The sequence below is a fragment of the Pteronotus mesoamericanus genome, unplaced genomic scaffold (genome assembly GCF_021234165.1).
Source record: "Pteronotus mesoamericanus isolate MK-2021 breed Mesoamerican mustached bat unplaced genomic scaffold, CSHL_Meso_final contig_411, whole genome shotgun sequence".
In the NCBI taxonomy this organism is placed as follows: Eukaryota; Metazoa; Chordata; class Mammalia; order Chiroptera; family Mormoopidae; genus Pteronotus; species Pteronotus mesoamericanus.
The window spans coordinates 290,457-312,095 of NW_026555154.1; the positions used below are offsets into that span (position 1 = coordinate 290,457).

Below are 21,639 nucleotides of genomic sequence, written 5' to 3' on the forward strand. Positions count from 1 at the left end.
TGTTAAACATGAAAAGGATAGTTCACACTTGCTAGAGGACAGGAATCTACCAGACCAGGCTGCCATAATGCACTGCCCAGGACACCACAGGGATGGCTCTCAAACAAGCCAGGGAAACCAAACTGCTGATAAAGCAGCAAGACAGGCAGCTGGATGGCCACCACACCTGGGAACTTTAATCTCTTGTTTTGAGTTGTCAAAATTTAAACCCCATTATATATGACAAGATGAGAAATGGGCCCATGAATGAGGGTTCACTAACTTTACCCTAATTATTTATGGAAGATCAACACCCATTGTATGATCTTACTCCCAGAGGCTGTAGTGTATCCTGTCCTCAACCATCAACATGAAGGGTCTTATTATGGAAGGGATGATTTGATGAACTTTACTAGGCCACATTTGAAGGGCCCTCATTTACAAAGTATCATTTATATGATCACTCAAGCTTGTCCGATATGTTCTGAAAACAATCCTTAGACAGAGAATGCCCCAGCAGAAAAGGGAGCACAATATGAAGGGTTATGTTCCTTTGAGGAATCCCAGGTGGACTTTATACAAATGCCTAAAACCAAAGGGAATATCCAGTTTCTACTATGAACAAGTTTTTGTGGACACTATTTTGGGATGGGTATATACAATAGAACAGAGAAGACAACTGAAGAAGTAAAAACTTTTGCTTAGGGGAGAATCAAGATGGCAGAGGAGTGAGTGGAAGTCACACTGACCTCCTCCCACGACCAACCTGGAATTGCCACTAAATTGTGGAGAAACCACGTGGAAGAAAAAAACTGAACAATAGCGAGAGAGGAGTCTTGTAACCTCGGAGACAGAAGAACCAGATTCAGCACAATCTAACTGGTAAGGAGTGCGGTACAGACTGGAGAAGGCAGGTGGGGTGCTCAGAGCTGGCAGCACCAGAAGGATATGGAAACAGCCGGTTGGATCCCCCTGAGAAGAGCAGGGTCTAAAACAAAAGCAGGGATCTCTAGCCCACAGCATCGGAGCCCAAAAAGTACACAGAAAACAGCCAGCTGCAAAAAGCAGCAAAGTTGTTCTCTGCCAGAGACAGGCTGCTGGAGACACAAAGAATCATTTAAAGGGCCAACACATAAATTTTAATTTGCAGCCATTTACCCTGGTCTCTGGCAAAGGTGGGAGCCGAGTGGGCTAGCATGCCTGAGGAGAGACTGACGAAGGTTGCTTTTGGGGAGAAAACTGGGAGAGTGGCTGGCCAGATCTTGGTGTCGACTCATCTCCCATGCAGAAGCCATCTTGATCAGGCAGAGGACCCAATAGTCCCACCTGTAAGTGGGATGCCACCCTGCCCTGTGCTGTCTAAGCCACCTGCTGCTTGCAGAGTGGCAGCCACATATAGTAGATCCCTGGATAAAGAAAGCACACAGAGGTCTGTAGACACTTGGGGAGAGACTGAGGATGGAGGCTTGGGGAGAGAATGGAGAAAGTAGCCCACAGGATCCCAGTGCTGACTCCTTCCTCATATGGCAGTAGAATGAAAGAACCCAATAACCCTTTCCCCAGGAGAGACTCCAGCCCTCCCTGAGCTGCCTAAGCAGGCCTGCTGAGTGCGGAGTGACTAGATTAACAGCTGAAGGAGACAGCCACAAACAGTAGATTACTGGAAGTATCAAACCAACTGCCTAAGATCAGACAGGGACAACATCTGACATCAACAGAGTTCAGATCCAGAAAGGAAAAACAGTGCTCTCCTACCATAGAAGTATATACCACAAAGTCAAGAAATCAAGACAGATCGGCTTAAGAAACAGAAGCTAAAAAGAAGAGTCTCACAGATAATGGGAAGACAAAGAAATACCCACCCCCAACAAAGGGAAAGGAGGAATTCCCAGAAAGAGAATTAAATAATTTGAGGTAAGTCAACTAACTATCAGAGGTTGAGTTCAAGATAATGGTTCTAAGGAAGCTCAATGAGCTCGGTGAGCTCAGAGAGAATTACCAAAAACTACAGGGAAACTATGAGGAACTTACTGCAAACTATATCAGCATGAAAAAGACATAGAAACTACCAATAGGACACAAGAAGAAATGAAGAATACAATTTCTGAACTGAAGAACATAGTAGAGGAAATCAAAAGCAGGCTAGAAGAAACTGAGGACTGAATCTGTGAGCTGGAGGACAAGGTAGAAAAAAGCTCCCAGAAAGAGCAAGAAAATGAAAAACAACTCGAAAAGCATAAAGAGGCATTGAGGGAAATTCAGGACAACCTGAAACGCCATAATATCCACATAATAGGGATACCAGAAGGAGAAGAAGAGGAGCAAGGGATAGAGAACCTGTTTGAAAAACTAATGATAGAAAACTCCTCTAATTGGAGGAAAGAAAAAGTCACACAAGTCCAGGAAGCACAGAGGGTCCCACTAAAGAGGAACCCAATGAGGCCCACTCCAAGACACATCATCATTAAAATGGCAAATATCAAAGACAAACAGAGAATCCTAAAGGCAGCAAGTGAGAAAGAGATAGTAACATATAAGGGACCCCCCCCATACGGCAAGCAGCTGACTTCTCAACAGAAACACTGCAAGCCAGAAGGGAATAGCAAGAAATATTCCAAGTCATGAAAAGCAAAGGCCTGCAACCAAGACTGCTCTACCCAGTAAGGCTCTCAATTAAAATGGAAGATGAATTAAGGAGTTTCCCAGGCAAAAGAAGGCTAAATGAGTATACCTCCACGAAACCAGTACTGCAAATTATGCTAAAGGGACTGCTTTAAGATGAAGATAAAGAGTCTATGAATACCCAGTTTCTTTCACAGTTGCCAATACTTTTTATTAACAATATTTTTTAATATGTATTATTCTGATTGTGACAATGATGTTATTTTAATTATTCCTTTATTATTTGATGAAACTAAACCTGTTTTTGTATATTTCTTGCTTATTTCTATTATTTTTAAAAAGGCTTTAAATGACTTTTTGGTATTTTTTAATCCATTTTTTGATTACATGTTTGTAGAATTTTTTTCCCTAATAAAACCCAAAACAAATCATTAACCCTTTTTTCAGATGTGCAGCAAATACACTCCTATTCTATTACTTGTCCTTTAACTTTTTTTATACATATGTTGCTGTCCAGTAATAAATGTTTAAAATAGTCATATAGTTAATATTTCACTTTATAGCTTCTGGGTTTGAATATGTTATCTCAGGGTAAGAGAAATATTATTTTGTATTTTCTCCTAAAACACCTTAGATTCTACATATTGATTTTTAACTCACCTGAGTATTTCTTTTATCATGTGTGAAACAGGGCTCTATATTTGTTTTATTTGAAGTAATAGCGGTCCATGCGCTTATTTGTTGAATAAGCCTTATATTACCTGTTGATTTGAAATATCAACTTAATCACATATTACATAGTTAGAGATATATATATACATTTGTCTCTAGAACATTCATTATATTTCATTGATCTACCTGATTATTTTTTGTGCTGGTGTCATATTTAATTACTGAGACTTTATAATGGTTTTACATTTTTTAATATTTTATAATTAACTTTACATTTAAAAAATGATAAAGTCAATCTGCATTAAGAAAGAAAGAGAAAAAGAAGAAAGAAAGAAAGAGAGAGAGAGAGAGATGGAACTCCTACCTTTTGCAACAACATGGATGGGACAGGAGAATATTAAGCTAAGTGAAATAAACCAGTTGATGAAAGACAAATACCATATGATCTCACTTAATTGAACTCTATTCAACAAAATAAACTAATGAACAAAATAAACCACAGACATGGAAACGTGGAGCATACTGAAAGTGACCAGATGTTGAAAGAGGACAATGGTGGAAAGAAGGGGAAGGGACTAGACAAAGAACATGTATGAATGACCCATGGACATGGACAACAGAGTGGGAATTTACTGTGGGAGTGGGAGGTGGGGGTGGGATGGGTGGAGGGGGGTAAAGGGGGAAAAATGAGACAGCCATAATAGAACAAACATGATTTATAAATAAAAGATTTTTAAAAAATTACTTAGCAAGTGACTCCTAGGTTTGGATTTCCTCAGCCTTTGGAGTGATAGTGGACTGTCATTCACTTTGGAAATCTCCCAGAAGGTTAGGCAGACACTACAAATACAAAGGTACCTACATTTATCTTGGAGACCTATATCTGTTGGAAAGACTGAGGCAATAAAGCAAACAATAAAAAAGACCCTGACAAAAATATGCTAGGAAATGCATTTGAAATGGAAACAGGCACTCCCCATGGCTTTGCTCTGTATTAGGGATGTACCCAGAAGTGGGCTTAAGTTAAGCCCTTTTGAAATATTTTATGGGAGATCCTTCCAAATCTCTGTTTTAGGAATGCCCCCTTTAGATTTGAAACATGAGTCAAAAATTAAGCAATATATACAATATTTCGGGCAAACACTATTTTGCACAAGTGTACTCATTGCCTGGAGACCCAGTCTTAATAAAGACTTGGAAGACTCAGGACCTGAACAGCAGCTAGCTGAGCAATGGACTGGTTTTTTCGACATTTTATTGACAAAGCACTTTTCTCTAAAGCTCGTAGGAATTAAGCCTTGGATCCACCATACACAGATAAAACAGGCACCATCTGAAGAGGATTTGAACACTGCTGCTGTGGTCAATGCTGAAAAGTACAGCTGAGCCTGCACTCCAGAAGGATATTTGAAATTTCTCATTTAGAAGAAGACAGCAACCCCCCAGTGCAAAGTGACAATGTTCCTTCATTTTATTTGTGTGTTTGCAAATCTAGGAACTTTTGGCTGCTTGATCTGAATGAATATAGAAAGCTGTGAGAGCTTTAATTTAAAAGTGAAAGAAACCTCAGCTCTTAGTTCTTTCTGATCTTGTGGGGCCTAGAGGGAACTTAGTTGTTTTGTCTCTGCCATCTGGGATTCATGCCACCTGGACCTTTTGTGGTACCAGTGGAAGTGAGAGAATGTCTCTGCCATTTGGGCTTTGTGCCAATTGTACCTAGGAGAGGTTGTCTGTGTGACTGGTTAGTGTGACTGGTGGGTATGAGACAAAGTTCTAAGGCTAGCTCCAGTCCTCCACTTCCTTTTTCTCTGGAATTTTGTCTTTGTTTTGGCTGTTTTGAGAGGAAATGGAGGTTTCTAAAGGTTAAAACTTCACATTATGTTGGAAAGTAAAGTAACAAAAGATATATGTTACTTTAAAAGATAAAGTATATGTGGCATAGAAATAATTATGAATATTGGACTTTAGTACAGCTAACTGTCCTCAAAGTTTGTTTTCACTTAGAAGCTGAACTAGTTTACATGAAGGGTTTGTCAAATTGTCACTGCTTGACATTCCAGCAAAGGTCTTGCAGCTGAAAGTCTTCCCCACTTGGGAAGCCCAGCTGCATTACTGCCTCCTAAGACACAACTGCTTGGCTGGACTAGATGGTTGATTGGTAAACTATGAGGCAGCCTATTGTCTTTCTTTTGAAATGGGTTTTCTTTTCTTTCCTAAAGGTTTGGACAGAAATGTTCCAGCAGTGTTAAAATGGGGGAACTGTAAGTCTCAACCTTGGTTATTTAGTTGTGGTTTTGACTGTGCCTTTAACCCTCAGCCAAATTTGTCACCTCCGTAATACAACCAGGTTGTCAGCCTGTCCAACCATGCAATCTTTTGGACATGACACACGCCAGTTTCCAGGGACAACCAACTGACCTGGACCTTGCAATATTCTTCACCCTCTCATAAAGACTCTTCTTCACTCCAAAACCCCTTTTGTTAGGGACCTCTGGACCAGGGGATAGGTAGGACTGTGTCCTTAGCCAGCAGGAAATAGTTACAGAAGAACAAGACCTTCATCCATATGCTCTTGTAAGATTACAAGTATCCAGAGTGTTAAAAGGAGGGAGTTTTAATGGGAGTCCACACCCCTGGAAATGGGTGAGGAGTTGAATGACACATGGATGTTTTGCCCTGACAACCAAGGTGATGTGCATTGGGGCAGGCAAGGAATTCTGGGAGGGAGGTTCATTTTAAAAAAATAAACATCACATGGAAATTCAGCTCCTTTTGATCTCCCTCCTTCCTGGCTGGCTGGAATTCCTGGGCTCAGAACATGAGGGACAGGACAGGAGGGGAGGAGGCTTGGGCCTGTTAGTAGCAGGCCCTGCACCTCAAAATCTATATATCATTACAATGCAGCACGGACCCATTAGCAGCTGGTGCCTCACCCATGTGAGTCTGTCAACAGTTGCCATCCTGGGCCTGTGAGGGGCAGACCCTGTGCCACCCCCACCCCCTGCAAGGACCTGTCAATGGCCACAGGCCCTGCACCCTTCTCCCAGCAGGGACATATCAACTGTCACGAGCAGCTGTGCAAAAAGGTGCCAGTGTGGACCTGTGAGCAAAGGTAGGAAGAGGACAGCACACCCTGGGTGTAACAGCCAGGGCCCCCCCAAAAGATATTTGTAACAGGGTCCAGAAAATGGGGTGTCTAAGAAAAATATATTCTCCCCACCCCAGGGCCGGCCACCATGGGGGATGGGAGCCTTGAGCAGGGCCATTGAATCATTTTGCATGTCAATAACAGTATAGCTTCATTCCTCATATGCAAAAAGGGTTCTTTTGCATATCACCAAGACTAATCAGGAAGGTTTAAAAGACTTAAAGGCAGAATGTAACTGGGAGTGGGAAGAGGAGAGACACGGGCCTGCAGGATAGACAAAGGGACACAGACTGTGGGGAACCTCGTGAAGACCATGCGGGAAGAAAGAGGAGAGAAAGGACTCTTGCTAGTGGGCCATGAGAAGGTGGCACGTGGTTATGGGTTAAGAGCTGGAGATTGTGGTGACGCAGCGGATGGTGCTGAGAACCATGAGAGGCCTGCCCAGCTGAGCCCTGGACTTCTGTTCTTTTTCTTCTGAAGGATGGTACTCCTGACTGGACTGACTGGCCTGACTGGCCTAACCGGGCAAAGGAGGGAAAGCAGGACTGTGCGAATGCTGGTGATTGTTTAAAGGGATTTTGAACCTTAAGGGCGGCATTTAGCCATTAATCAAACCTGTATAACTTTTGAAAAAATAGTTCCTTTCCTTTTCACCAAACTCTGTCATTGAGAGCCATAATTCCAAGGGCAGCGGGCAAAGGACCTACAACCGAGGGACCCTGGGGAAGGTGGGGGTTGTTGTTTCGGTAATAGCATCTGGGCAACCCCCACCCATGGGTCCATTTTTTTCGGTAACATGGGTAGGGAGCCTGGAAATACAGACTGAAAGATACCTGAAGGTAGACAGTGACTGGAGACCAGCTAAGCCACCTATGATTAAGATACTTTCGGGTGGGAGAAGAGGTTCCTGGCACAACCTTGAAATGGGCTGGCAGAGAGTGACAGGGTGATTTTTCTTTGGATATCTTAGAGGAAATGGGCTTTGAGGCAGAAACTACTCATTATTTCAAATTATATGGTTGTTTCAAATATTTAAATAGCTATTTTTCCCCTCTTTACCTTTGTTATGTGGTGGAGGCAGAGGGGGGTAACCAGATGCTATTGTTACTGAACAAATGGACCCGGGGGCGGGGGAGTGCCCAGATGCTATTACCGAAACGACACCCCTCTTCCTCAGGGTCCCTCGGTTGTAGGTGCTTTGTCCACCGCCCTTGGAATTATGGCTCTGAATGGCAGAGTTTGGTGAAAAGGAAAGGAACTATTTATTCAAAAGTTATACAGGTTTGATTAATGGCTAGATGTCACTCTTAGATCTCAAAATCCCTTTAAAGCACCTTCAATTTAAAACACCCACCAACATACACAGTCCCGCCTTCCCCTCCTTTGCCCAGTTAGGCCAGTCAGGGGAACCATCTTTCAGAAGAAAAAGGAACAGAAGTCCGGGGCTTGGCTAGGCAGGCCTGCGTCACTGCGATTTCCAGTTCTTAATCCAAATCCATGTGGCACCTTCTCATGGCCCACCAGCAAGAGTCCTTTCTCCCTTTTTCTTCCCAGGTAGTATTCTCATTGTTCCCTAGAGTCTGTGTCCCTTTGTCTATCCTGCAGGCCCCTGTCTCTCCTTCTTCCTCCCCAGTTACATTCTGTATTACAAGTTTTTCAGACCTTCTTTGTTAGCCTAGTTGAGATGAAAAATAACCATCTTTGCATATGAGGAATGAAGCTATCCAGTTATTGACATGCAAAGTAATTCTCAATGGCCATGCTCCAGGTCTCCCATCCTCCAGTGCAGCCTGTCTTGGGGTTAGGAGAATATATTTTTCTTGGACACCCCATTTTCTGGACCCTGTTACAAATACCCTTTGGGGGGCCCTAGCTGTGTCCCATTACATTTCCACTGAACTCTCTGGATATTTGCCTGGTAGGTGGCAAGTGATTGTACCCTCTCCCCCTTATTATTTGGGTTCAGTAACAGAGCCCCTGCCCCTTTCCTCTTCATGGCCTAGTGTCTGCTGTGCTCCAGGCAGGGTCTGGAGTCCTTTGGCGGCGGGGGAGGGGGGGCGATTTGGGAATATTCCTGGATCGCATGGTCCTAAAGGCCTGGGTCCCAGCAACCATAGTGGGGCTGCTGCGCATGTGCCATCCTTGGCACTTCCATACCCCTCCCCAATTTCTGGGGTGGGGCAAGGTCCTCCCCATTACAGAATGTCAAGAAGACCAGTGTGGCTGGTGCAGCGAGGGAGGGTGCCAGGAAGGGAAGCTAGGGCAGGGCTTTCTGCCTTCCAGTTACCATGCTGCTCACTTTCCACATTTCATCTCCTTTAACCCTTACAACATCCCAGTGAGCTCTATGTCATTTTATTGGGGAATGGACTGAGCCTCAGAAAGCCCAATGACATGCCCAAGGCTACACAGCTGCTTGGAGACAGAGCTTGGGATTCATCTTTCAATTTTTAAGCACTAAGTTCAAGAATCTTCTATTCCACCCCCAGAGCCCCATAGTTTGTTTTGTTTCTGGCCTTCCAGATGATCTCTAGCTCCCTGACACCTCCATAACCAAGCTCCTCCCAGCAAGGGTAGGGCAGGACTCCCTCTTACTTCACAAAGGCCCATTCTTCTCCAGACCACTTAGTCCTCCAGAACCCCAGAACTCAGAACATTGCTGCTGAGGCCATTGTGGCCTCATGTGCCCAGGAGGGTACTTCATTTCTGCCTCTGGATTTCTTTAGAATACCAAGGTGTCTGCTGGTCCTTCTCTGGTCACACACACACACACACACACACACAAAAGCCAGAGGTTGCACTTTGGACTACGACTTCACTCCTCAAGTGCCACGAAGTTTGCTGCCCCAAACTGGCTTGGCCCTAGCAGGCCTGAAAGTAGCCAGGCTTTCTGCAGGTATGAGTTTGAGTAAAATGGCAATTCTGACTGACACTGACAGCCCCTATGCTGGCAGCCTTCCTTCTGCCAAGGTGGTTTCAAAATTTAAGTGTGGATTTCTGCATAGGTATCTACACATCAAGATCACTTGGGGGCTTTAAAAAATGCTTAGACTCACCCCACCCCAGCCCAAAGAAATATGAACCTGTTAGTTATGGCTTGTAGCACAAGTAGTTTTAAAAATTCCTCAAGAGATTCTAATGCTTGGTTGTGGTTGAGAATCACTAGAAATGAACCGCTGAGCTTGTAGAGAATTGAATTAGGTCACTTGTTCATTGACTAATTCAACAAATGTTTGTTGAGATCAAAGTCTGGCCCAGGCACTGTTCTAGGGGGTGAGTAAACCACAATTAACAGATGTACTTATATTAACAAGTGTAGAAATGTAAACAAGGAACACCCGAAAATAATAATACAAATAAGGACAATGTGGCTGAGAGTGCTAGAAGAAGAGGTTGGGGAGAGAGGGCAGCCTAAAAAGACCCAATCTACATTATGTTTAAAAAGGAAATCTCTACTACTTAGAGAGGAAAGCAAAGAGAATAAGCAGAGAGATAAGAAGGGAGGCCATTGCTTCATCTATGAGAGACCATGGTGGCTGGGACAGGAGTATCTCTGTGGAATGTTGGTGGAGACAAGGAACATTTAGTGTTCAGCACAGAGGCCAGTTGGTAATACACCTTTGTATGTTACCTATTCTTATTACTCTTACTAATAAAAATTTTCCATCATGGCACTCTCCACTGGTGGGGAATGGAGGATGGACACATGAGCTAGGCTTGGGATTTGTGGGGCTCGGGTCAAGGATGCCCTGTGGACACAAAAGGGCTGCAAGGGACCTCAAGCAAGGGACCCTGGTGCAGAGAGAACTCTGGTTCATGGGCAGGGCCAGGGCCTAGGGTAGGGCAGAGGGCTCAGTGCAAGGGGTTGAACCAGAATGGCGTCCAGAGTTGAGGGAAGCCCTGTGATGAGGCTAGGTTGAGATATAGCCAGAAAATATCTCAGGAGAGAGCAAAAGGGAGAGGAAGAGACTTTTTTCCCTCCATACCTCTGCCCTATTCCTGGCAATGCAAATAATTCACTTCTTTGCTACCTTTAGTCAAATACCAATTTCTGAATAATGCTTTACATACGATCACCCTATTTAAAATGTCCACACTCCTCCTTCACCTTATCACTTTCAAATATTCCCTGTTTGAGGTTTTACCCTTAGCACTCATCAACATCTGACATACTATATATTCTATCTCTTGATCACAGTCACTGTGTTTCCCTATTCTAGAATATATGCTGTATGAACACTATTGTCTATTTAGTTCACATCTGTATTCCCACTACCTCAAATGGTGCTTAGCACGTATTAAGGCCTTAAAAAAAATTTGACAAAAGAGCACTCATTGAATAAATGAGTGAGTGGATGAATGAGTGAACAGATGAATGCATGTAAAAGTGGAGTAAAAGTGGTGACTGGAGTTGGCAGATATCTGTCTCAGGAGGGCATTCTAAACCTGTGGAGGGCTTGATCTCCATTCTGTAAGACTAGGGCACTTGGAAGCATTCTAAGTTTATGTTCCAAACTGCCCACATGCAAAGCAAAACTGCCACCTCCTTCTTAGGCTTCTGACTATTCCTTCCCCACAAATTACTCAGGAACCCCTGGGGAATACTCTGTCAAAGTCCAGTGAGGGGAGATCATGTGGCAGAGCCCCTCATGTGTTCTCAGCCTGTTCATGGTGAACAGCACCAAATGTTAGACCTCAGTCCTTGAGTTTGGTTAAGAAAAATTCAGAATCAAGACTCAAATACATGTGAAAGTTTATTTAGAAAGTTACAGAAGTAGAGGAAGTAAGCCAGTTGGGTTGTGTAGACTCAGAAAACAATTTACAGAGGCAAAAGAAGGGCCCTTGGAGCTTAAGAGGAAGAAAACAAAGGAATGCACCTTGAGGGAAGAAAAGGGCAGGAAAATCATGCGAAGGGAGATAAAGAAAGATGGAGATTGAAAGACTGAAAAACACTGAGAAAGAGAAAAGGGGAGAGAAGAGCATGCCTGAGGAAGGAATGAGTTGGGCAAAGTTGTGGGCAAGAGAGCAGAGAGAGAGAGAGAGAGAGAGAGAGAGAGAGAACTGAATCCTCTGTCTTGAGGGTTTTTATCTTCTTCTCTAAAAGCAGGGATTTTAGGGGAGGTGGCAGCTTTCCAGGTGTGTCCTTTCAGGGTTATCATCTCTACTGATTTGTTGGTGCTGGGGTAGGCGGGTCATCAGTTGTCAAAGATGGTCCTGATAGCCATGGTGTCTCTTGTCTAGTTTTGCTGCTTTTCTAGACCTGGAGCTGAAACATAACTGAGGCCTAAATACCATCTCTAGTTTGACCAAAACTCTGTCTCCATAATTAACAGACCAGAAGCTTTGTTCCTATGATTATGTGATGTGGGCCTGAACCCCATTGTCCTGAGGGCTTAATGTTTAAGGGAATCATTGTGCAAAGGCTTGTATGGGGTTCATATGAGGCCCTTCTCTGGTCCCCTTGTTTCTTCTCTAGGGGGTCTAAACCACATGACTAGTGACATACCAGGGGAGGAAAGGTCAGGGGAAGGGTCTGAACCACATGACTAGCAATATGCTAGGGGAGGAAAGGTCACCCTGGGGGAGTGACGGTACATCCTGTAATATACTTCTGTTCCCAGTTTTGCTTGTTGCTAGGCCCCCCAGTGCTTTCTGCCCTCGGGACCTTCTATAACTGGCCTATGATTCCTACCCTGCTCATGTCTGTCTAATTGTCCACTCTATCAAAACTGAATTACCTGGAAGGCTTAAGAAACACAATGACCAATGTTAATACATGGATCTTCTTTGGACCCCAATTAATTCAAGCAAACTTAAAATTTATGAGACAATCAGGGTAATTCATTTACTGCCTGGAAAATTGATGATATGAAGGAGTTATTGTTAATTTTTAAGTATGATGATGGTATTGTGGTTATATTTTATTAAAAATCCTTATATTTTAGAGATTCATGGTGAGATATTTATGGACGAAATGATGTGATACCAGTCGCTTCAAAATGATCTAGGGCAGGGAGAAGATAAAAATATAAATGAAGAATCAAGATGGTGGAGGAGTGAATGGAAGTCACACCGACCTCCTCCATGGACCAACCTGGAATTACAACTAAACTGGAGAAATCACCTGGAATGAACAACTGAACAATAGCAAGGGAGAAGACTTTAAAACTTGGACAGACAGAAGAATCAGCTTTAGCAAAACCTAACTTCCACTTATCTGGGACTTCAGCAATGATAGGGGCAGAGTGGGCTGGAAATGCCTGTGGAGAGACTGGAGAAGGAGGCTTTGGGGAGAGAACAGAGAGAAGCCGACGGGATCCTGGTGCTGGCTCATCCCCCATACAGCAATAGCCATATCCGGAAGACCACTCCCCTCAGCTGCAACAGCAGAGAGAACCCAATAGCCTTACCCCCAGGAGGCTCTGCCTAGGCCTGGTAGTGCTAAACCTAATGGCTGAATACAGAGTGGCAGCCACAGATAGTAGATACCTGGCTAAAGGGGCACAGAGTGGTCCAAAGACACTAGAGGAGAGACTGAAGATGGAGGCTTTGGGGATTTAATGGAGAGAGTAGCTGGCAAGATCCTGGTGCTGACCCCTCCTCCATATGGCAGAAGCCATCTGTCTCAGACAGACCACTCCCATGAGTGGCAGCATCGTGAGAGGACCCAATAAAGCTGCCCCCAGGAAGGACTCTGCATGGCACTGAGGTGTCTCTAAAATGGCTTGCTAAGTGCAGAGTGACTAGACTAACAGCTGAAGGAGACAGCCACAGACAGTATATTCCTGGAAGTCTCGAACAGACTACCTAAGGGCAGACAGGGTCAACATCTGACATCATCAGAGGCAGATCCAGAAAGAAAAATAACAGCGATCTCCTACCATAGAAGTTCACCCTGCAAAGTCAGTAAATCAAGACAGATCAATTTAAGAAGCAGAAACAAAAGAAGAGTCTCACAAATAATGAGAAGACAAAGAAACAGCCCCCAGTTAAAGGGAAAGGATGTATCACCAAAAAGAGAACCAAATGAAATAGAAGAAAGTAAACTGTCAGATACTGAATTCCAAACAACAGTTATAAGGAAGCTCAATGAGCTCAGTGAGCTCAGTGAGTTCAGAGAGAATTACCAAAAACTAGAGGGAAACTATGAGGAACTTACTGCAAACTATATCAGCATGGAAAAGGATAGAAATTATGAATAAGAGACAAGAAGAAATGAAGAATACAATTTCTGAATTGAAGAACACAGTTGAAGGAATCAACAGCAAGCTAGATGATGCAGAGGATCGAATTAGTGAGCTGGTAGAAAAAAGCTCCCAGAAAGAGCAAGAAAATGAAAAAAGACTCAAAAAGAATGAAGAGTCATTCAGAGAAATGCAGGACAACTTGAAAAGTAATAATATCCATATAAGAGGGATACTAGAAGGGGAAAAGGAGGAGGAACGGATAGAGAACCTGTTTGAAAAAGTAATGACCAAAAATTTACTTAATTGCAGGACAGAAAAAGCCGCACAAGTCCAGGAAGCACAGAGGATCCTACTCAAGAGGAACCTAATAAGGCCCACTCCAAGACACATCATCATTAAAATGGCAAATATCAAAGACAAACAGAGGATCTTAAGGGAAGCAAGGGAAAAGAGGTAGTTACATATAAGGGAGCCCTGATACATCTAGCAGGTGACTTCTCAACAGAAACACTACAAGCCAGAAGGGATGGCAAGAAATATTCCAGGCAGTGAAAAGCAAAAGCCTGCAACCAACACTGCTCTACTTAGCAAGGCTCTCAATTAAAATGGAAGGTAAAATTAAGAGCTTCTCAGGCAAAGAAGGCTAAAAAATACACCTCCACCAAACCAGCACTGCAAAATATACTAAAGGGACTGCTTTAACAAGATGAAGAAAAAGTCTATGACTACCCAGTTCCTTTCACAGTCACCAATACTTGATATTACCAATATTTTTAATACTTATTAATCTGATTGTGACAATGATGTGTTCTTTTAATTGTTACTTTATTATTTGTTAAAACTAAACCTTTTTTGTATATTTCTTGCTTAGTTCTATTATTTTTAAAAAGCGTTAAATGACTTTTTGGTAATTTTTTATCCATTTTTTGATTAAATGTTCATGGAATTTTTGCCCTAAAGAAAAGAAAACAACCTATTAACCCTATTTTTGATGTGTTGCAAATATTTTCCTATTCTATTACTTGTCCTTTAACTTTTTTTATAGGTATAGTACTATATAATCTTAAATGTTTAATATGGTCATATTGTCAATATTTTACTTTATAGCTTCTGTGTTTGAATATGTTACTTCAGGGTAAGAAAAATATTTTACATTTTCTCCAATATCTCCTTAGATTTTACATATTGATTTTTACATCACCTGAGTATTTGTTGTATAATGTGTGAAACAGGGCTCTATATTTGTTATTTCAAGTACTAGTGGTCCATGCACCTTATTTGTTGAATAAGCCTTATTTACCCATTGATTTGAAAGATCAATTTAATCACATATTACATTGTTAGACAGATTATATATACATATATAATTTGTTTCTAGAATGCTCATTTTATCATTGATCTACTTGATTATTTCTGTGCTGGTGTCATGTTGTTTTAATTGCTGAGACTTTATAATGGATTTACATTTTTTAATATTTTATAATGGATTTTGACATTTAAAAAAGTAAACAAATAGAATCAATCTGCATTAAAAAAAGAAAGAAAGGAAGAAGGATCCCCTATCTTTTGTGAAGACATGGATGGAACTGGAGAATATTATGCTAAGTGAAATAAGCCAGTGAAATATGATTTCACCTATTTGGATTCTATTCAATAAAATAAACTAAAGAACAAAATAGACTAATGAACAAAATAAACCACAGGCATGGAAACATGGAGCAGACTGAAAGTGACCAAGGGGATGCGGAAGGAGGACAATGGTGGAAAGAAGGGAAGGGACTAGACAAAGAACATGTATGAAAGACCCATGGATATGGACAAGAAAGTGGGAATTCACTGTGGGAGTGAGGGGTGGGGATGGGATGAGTGGAGGGGGGTAAGGGGGAAAAATTGAGACAACTGTAATAAAATAAACATGATTTTAAAATAAAAAATTAAAAAAGCAGGAACTGTAATAGTATAAACAACAGAAATAAAATTAAAAAGAGAAAAAATAACTATTAACAGTTTCATAGATATGTTGCAATTACTTTCCTATTCTATTATTTGTCCTTTAACTTTTTTTACATAAATATTACTGTAAGTTTTAAACATTTTTTACTTTAGCTTCTGGGTTTGAATATGTTACTTCAGGGTAAGAAAAATATTATGTTGTATATTCTCCGTAAACTTACATTTTACATAATGATTTTTAACTCACTTGAATATTTTTTTCTCAAAGAAATTCTTCTTTTTTTAAAATTAATTTATTTATTTTTCCAAATACATTTTTCCCTGCCTTCCCCCCACCACTTTCCTCTGTCCCCTCCTCTCTCTCCCTCCCTCAACCCTTCCTCACTTTGGTATTGTCCATGAGTTCTTGCTATATGTTCCTTGACCTGCCCCTTCCCATTCTTTTCCCCTGCCCGCCCCTCCCTCCTTCCCTCTTGTCTCTGTTGGTTTCTTTTTCTTTCAGGGCTGCTGGTTTTATTTTCCTTGCATCTTTCTTTTGTTGGTTAGGTTTCGCTTATAGGTGAGATCATATAGTATTTGTCTTTTGCCCCCTGGCTTATTTCGCTTAGCATAATGCTTTCTAGTTTCATCCATGCTGTCGCAAAGTTTAGTAGTTCTTTTTTACTTTCTGCTGTGTAGTATTCCATTGCGTAAATGCAGCATAATTTTTTGATCCAGTCATCTGCTGATGGACATTCAGGTTGCTTCCAACACTTGGCTATTGTAAATTGTGCTGCTATGAACATTGGGGTGCTTAGGTTCCTTTGAATTGGCGTTTTGGGATTCTTAGGGTATAGTCCCAGCAGGGGAATCACTGGACCAAAAGGCAGTTCCATTTTTAGCTTTATGAGGAAATTCCACACTGCTTTCCACAATGGCCGCACCAGTCTGCATTCCCACCAACAGTGTACTAGTGTTCCCTTTTCTCCACAGCCTTGCCAGCACCTGTTGTTGTTGATCTGTTTATGATGTCCATTCTGACTGGTGTGAGGTGGTATCTCATTATGGTTTTGATCTGCATTACTCTGATGGTTAGTGATGCCAAGCATCCTTTCAAATGTCTCTGGGCGCTCTGTATCTCTTCTTTGGAAAAGTGTCTGCCCAGGTCTTTTGCCCAGTTTTTAATTGGATCGTTTGTCTACTTGGAGTGGAGTTGCATGAGTTCTCTATATATTTTGGAGATCAAACCTCTATCTGATGTATCATTAGCAAATATGTTTTCCCATAAGGTTGGCTCCCTCTTCATTTTGCTGCTATTTTCTTTAGCCGTGCAGAAGTTTCTTATTTGGATGAGGTCCCACTTTTTATTCTTTCCTTTATGTCTCTTGCTTTAGGGGACATATCGGTGAAAATATTGCTGTGTAGGATATGAGAGTTTCCTTCCAATGTTCTCCTCTAGGACTTTTATGGTGTCGTGACTTATATTTAAGTCTTTTATCCATCTTGAGTTTATTTTTGAGTATGGTGTCAGCTGGTGATCAAATTTCAATTTTTGGCATGTAGCTGTCCAGCTCTCCCAACATCATTTGTTGAAGAGGCTATTTTTACTCCACTTTATGCCTCTGTCTCCTTTGTCAAATATTAGTTGCCCATATAGACCTGGGCTTATTTCTGAGCTTTCTATTCTGTTTCACTGGTCTATGGGTCTGATCTTGTGCCAGTGCCAGATTGTTTTGAGTATAGTAGCTTTATAGCATAGTTTGATATCTGGTATTGTGATCCCTCCTTACTTTGTTTTTCTGTCTCAAAATTGCTGAGGCTATTCAGGGTCATTTATGGTTCCATATAAATTTTTGAAATATCTGTTCTATTTCTGAGAAATATGTCATTGGTATCTTAATAGGGATTGCATTGAATCGATAAATTGCTTTGGGTAGTATGGACATTTTGATGATATTAATTCTTCCAATCCATGAGCACAGTATATGCTTCCATATATTTGTGTCTTCCTTAATTCTTTTTTCAATGTTGTATAGTTTTCAGCATACCAACTCCTCACTTCTTCTCTTGCTTGTTTGCTTGGAATATTTTTTTCTATCCCTTTACTTTCAATCTGTGTAGGTCTTTTGTTCTGAGGTGGATCTCTTGTAGGCAGCGTATGTGTGGGTCATGTTTTCTTATCCATTCAGCTATCCTGTGTCTTTTGATTGGGGCATTTAGTCCATTTACATTGAGAGTTATTACTGATAGAAACCTATTCATTTTTCCCCTTTGTACCTGTGTTTTTCTTTTTCTCATTCATTTTTTTCATCTTCTTAAACCAGTCCCTTTACATATCTTCTTGTGCTGGTTCGGTGGACACATATTCTTTTAGTCTTCCTTTATCTGGGAAACTCCTTATTTCTTCTGCTTCAATTGACCCATCTAGATTTCCTGACTTTGTGGATTAAACTTCCACGGTAGTAGGTGGGTCTTTTTATTTATTTGTGTTTACTTTTCTTTCTGAGTCGACCTCTGATGGTGTCAGTTGCTGACCCTATCTGAACTTGGGCCCTTTGTTTGAGCCTTTCAGGAATCTAATCCCTGTGTCTGTCTCCTGTGACTGTCAATCTGTTCATTCTGTCCTCATCTGTCAGGCTTAGGCCCCACAGGGCGGAGCGGTGCCTCCTGAGGGCGGGAGTATTGTCCCCTTTTAAGCTGCTGTCACTCAGGGGAATCGTCCGCCTGAGCAAGATGGAGATCATGGACTAGGGAAGAGAGAGCACCAGGACTCCCCAACACCTCTGTCTCCAGTCTCTCCTCGAGGGTCTCTGGGCAGCTCGGCCAGGGATCCACTATTTCTGTGGACCGCTCTGCACTCATGGGCCTGCATCAGGGTCGGCCAGTTCAATCAGCCATGCGGGTGCCGATTCACGCGTGCCCTCCCGGGTCTGTGCGCCCTCGCTGGCCCCATGGACTCTGGCCTGCTGGAGCCCTTGCCAGCCTGCGCGGTTTCGGGTCCACACATGCCCTCGCCAACCCTCGCAGGCCGCTCGTGTGTGTTCACACCTGCACTGGGTTGAATATTTTTTTTTTTTATAATGTGTGAAATAGGGCTCTATATTTGTTTTATTTCAAGTAATCTTGGTCTATGCACATTGCATGTTGAATAAACCTTATCTTCCCCTTTGATTTGAAATATCAATTTAATCATATATTACAGTTCAGAAAGATATATATGTTTGTTACTAGAATACTCATTTTATTTCATTGATCAATTTGATTATTTCTGTGTAGGTGTCATGACTGCTGAGACTTTATAATGGATTTAAATTTTTTAATACTTTATAATGGATATTGACATTTAAAAAAGTAAATAAAATCAATCTACATTAAAAAGAAAGAAAGAAGGAACTCATACCTTTTACAACAACATGGATGGAACTGGAGAATATTATACTAAGTGAAATAAGCCAGTCAGTGAAAAACAAATACCATATGATCTCATCTATAAGTGGAACTTATTCAACAAAATAAACTAACAAACAAAATAAACCACAGGCATGAAAACATGGAGTAGACTGAAGTAAGCAGAGGAGATGGGGAAAGAGGACCATGATATTAAGAAAGTTAAGGAACTAAGCAAAGGGCATGTATGAATGACCCATGGACATAGACCACAGAGTGGGAATTGACTATGGGAGAGGCAGGCAGGGTGGGACGGGTGGAGGAGGGCGAAGGGGGAATAATTGAGTCAAAAATAAAAAATAAAGATAAAATATAAATGAAATAAAATAAACAACAAAGTATTTATGATATCTTCACAACTCTGCTGGGAGGCAGGGCCTGTTCACGCATTTCACAGAAGTGGGTGCTAAGTTTTGGTAGTGGATTTTGTATGCTACACAGGCAAATGGCTCAGTGCTGGAGGAGGATGTGAGAAGACCTGATCCTAAACTCTAAATTGTTAGGGAAGATATATGTTATTAGGGAGAGAGTCAGCTTCTGTCCAGACCATCATCCTGACAATGAAGAATTATCCAAAAAGAAACAGTAAAGGAAACCATATTATAGATCTAATATGTACTTTTATGGGAGGATATTTAGGATATATTTCATATTATTAAGTAAGAAATCAGAACACCAAACAATATGCATATCTGATTCCATTTATGTTTAAAAGCATGCATCCCCATAGGCATTTTAAACCCCTGCAAAGAGTCATTTCAGACTGTTCACAGTATCTTTCTTAGGGGTAAGATTATGTGAGAGATTTTTATTTTTTACTTAACATATTTTTATTGTATTGTTTGGCATTTTTACAAGTTAGGTAGTCTATTCATAACTTTTGGAAAATTGTGGCAGGAAAATGGAAACAACTGTACTTAAACAATAAAAAAATAATTAAATTTAAAAAAAGACATAATTACACTTGAAGAGAATATTTGTCCAAAAATCAAATGAGGTACACTGTGAGGTAGTAAGCTTCCTGGGATAAGGGACATTCAGACAGGAGCTGGAAGAGCATGAAACAGAGGTTGTGATGGGGGATTGGACTCATCATCTCTGAGGTCCAGAGGCTCAACCTAAGACTCATCTTTTCAAAAGTCTTGCCTAGTGTCTGGGCAACCAGTGGGCTCAATGGCTGGTATGTGATTGGGCTTCTTGCTACTCTGAGTGGGGCCCTGTGTCTCTGAGCTACGTCTGCACAGTTTAAATGAGCCCCGAGGGTAACCTGATGTTTTGCCTCTCCTCCAGGACCACTGCCAAGCTGTGGGGACTGCTAGGAAGACAGTGGGTCATGTTTCTGCCATGTACTCCATACAGGGATTGAAGGGCAGGAAAGAAGAAGGGGAGGGAGCGATGATGTGGGGCATGCCACCTGTGTTGATAACCGCTGTTTTTCTTCCTGCCCTGCAGGACAGTCATGGAGCTGCTCTGGATATCTCTGCTGCTGGGGGCCTTTTGTGTCTCTGCAGTCCTGGACTTGCCAGAGCACAGCATCAAGGAGAACATCAACATCAACCTGTCCCAGCCCTTGCACATCATGGAGGAAGGCAACCTGATGGTGCTGACACCTGCTGGCCTGACTCAGATGCTCAACCAGACCCGCTTCCTCATGGTGCTTTTTCGTGAGTGTTCCCCAATCCTTGGGGGGTGGGTGATGAGTCAGGTGAGACCTGCATCCTTGCTCCTGGAAGACAGAGAATTTTTATATATTGCTAAACATATAAGAACATATATTGTTAATATTTTAAAAAATAATGTGTATATACCACCATTCCCACCTTCCAGATGTGAATACAAGTCCAGGGAGGTTAGACAACTTGCAAGATATTGTAGTATGTTGCCACTATAGTTTTGATTTGTATGTGGCTCTTCTGTCCCACTGAAGACAAGGAATCAGGCTTTACCTTCAGTTGTTCTTCACATTCTGAACCTTGGTCATTTTTTCTTCTGTAAAATGGCCATGAAGATAATGACTGTACGAGATTGTTATTAAGGTTAAATGAGATAATATGTTAAGCTGCTGGAACACAGCCATAAATGATGTGCAGAGGATGAGAGCAATAAATGATGATGAGAGCAATAAATGATGGCAGCTATGGACAGGCTCTCAAGAGAGTTTAGACCATTATCTTTATTATCTGAACTGCATGGCCACTCTTACCTTTTGGGCTCTTGTCCTTTGCATGAACAGACATTCTTGGGGAGAGAACAGTCCTCCTTTTCGAGAGACACTGACCCACAGCTGTGCATGGGGACGGGGTGGAAGGTATTTACATGACAGCTCTCACTATGAGAGACCATAGTGCCTCTCTTTGTGTCTTCCTTTGTGTCACTGTCTTTAGTGCCTGATTAAATGCTAAATCTCTTAACCCTCACAGCATCCCAGTGTGATGGAACTATACATCTCCTTATTTTATAGCTGAGGAAACAGAAGTTCAGAAAGGTCAAGTGATTTGCATGACATCACACAGCTCATAAGTAAGGAATGAAGACCTTGGGTTCTAACACTTCCCATGTTCAAAAATTGGAATGATGCAGAAAGTAGATGTGCATATATTTGATTCCAGAATCTTGCCTTCAGAGCTACTTCTGGGAAGTAGCTGGTTCCAT

General features: G+C 41.8%; 1 protein-coding gene across 1 annotated transcript in view; it reads left to right on the top strand.

Annotated features, from left to right (window-relative positions):
* Positions 1 to 20,446: 20,446 nt before the first annotated feature.
* Positions 20,447 to 21,639, top strand: part of PDILT (protein disulfide isomerase like, testis expressed) — a 54,816-nt gene continuing 53,623 nt past the window's right edge. The window contains exon 1 of the mRNA XM_054577219.1: positions 20,447 to 20,651. Within this exon, the coding sequence (XP_054433194.1) occupies positions 20,447 to 20,651 (205 nt within the window). The remainder of the gene's footprint in view (positions 20,652 to 21,639) is intronic.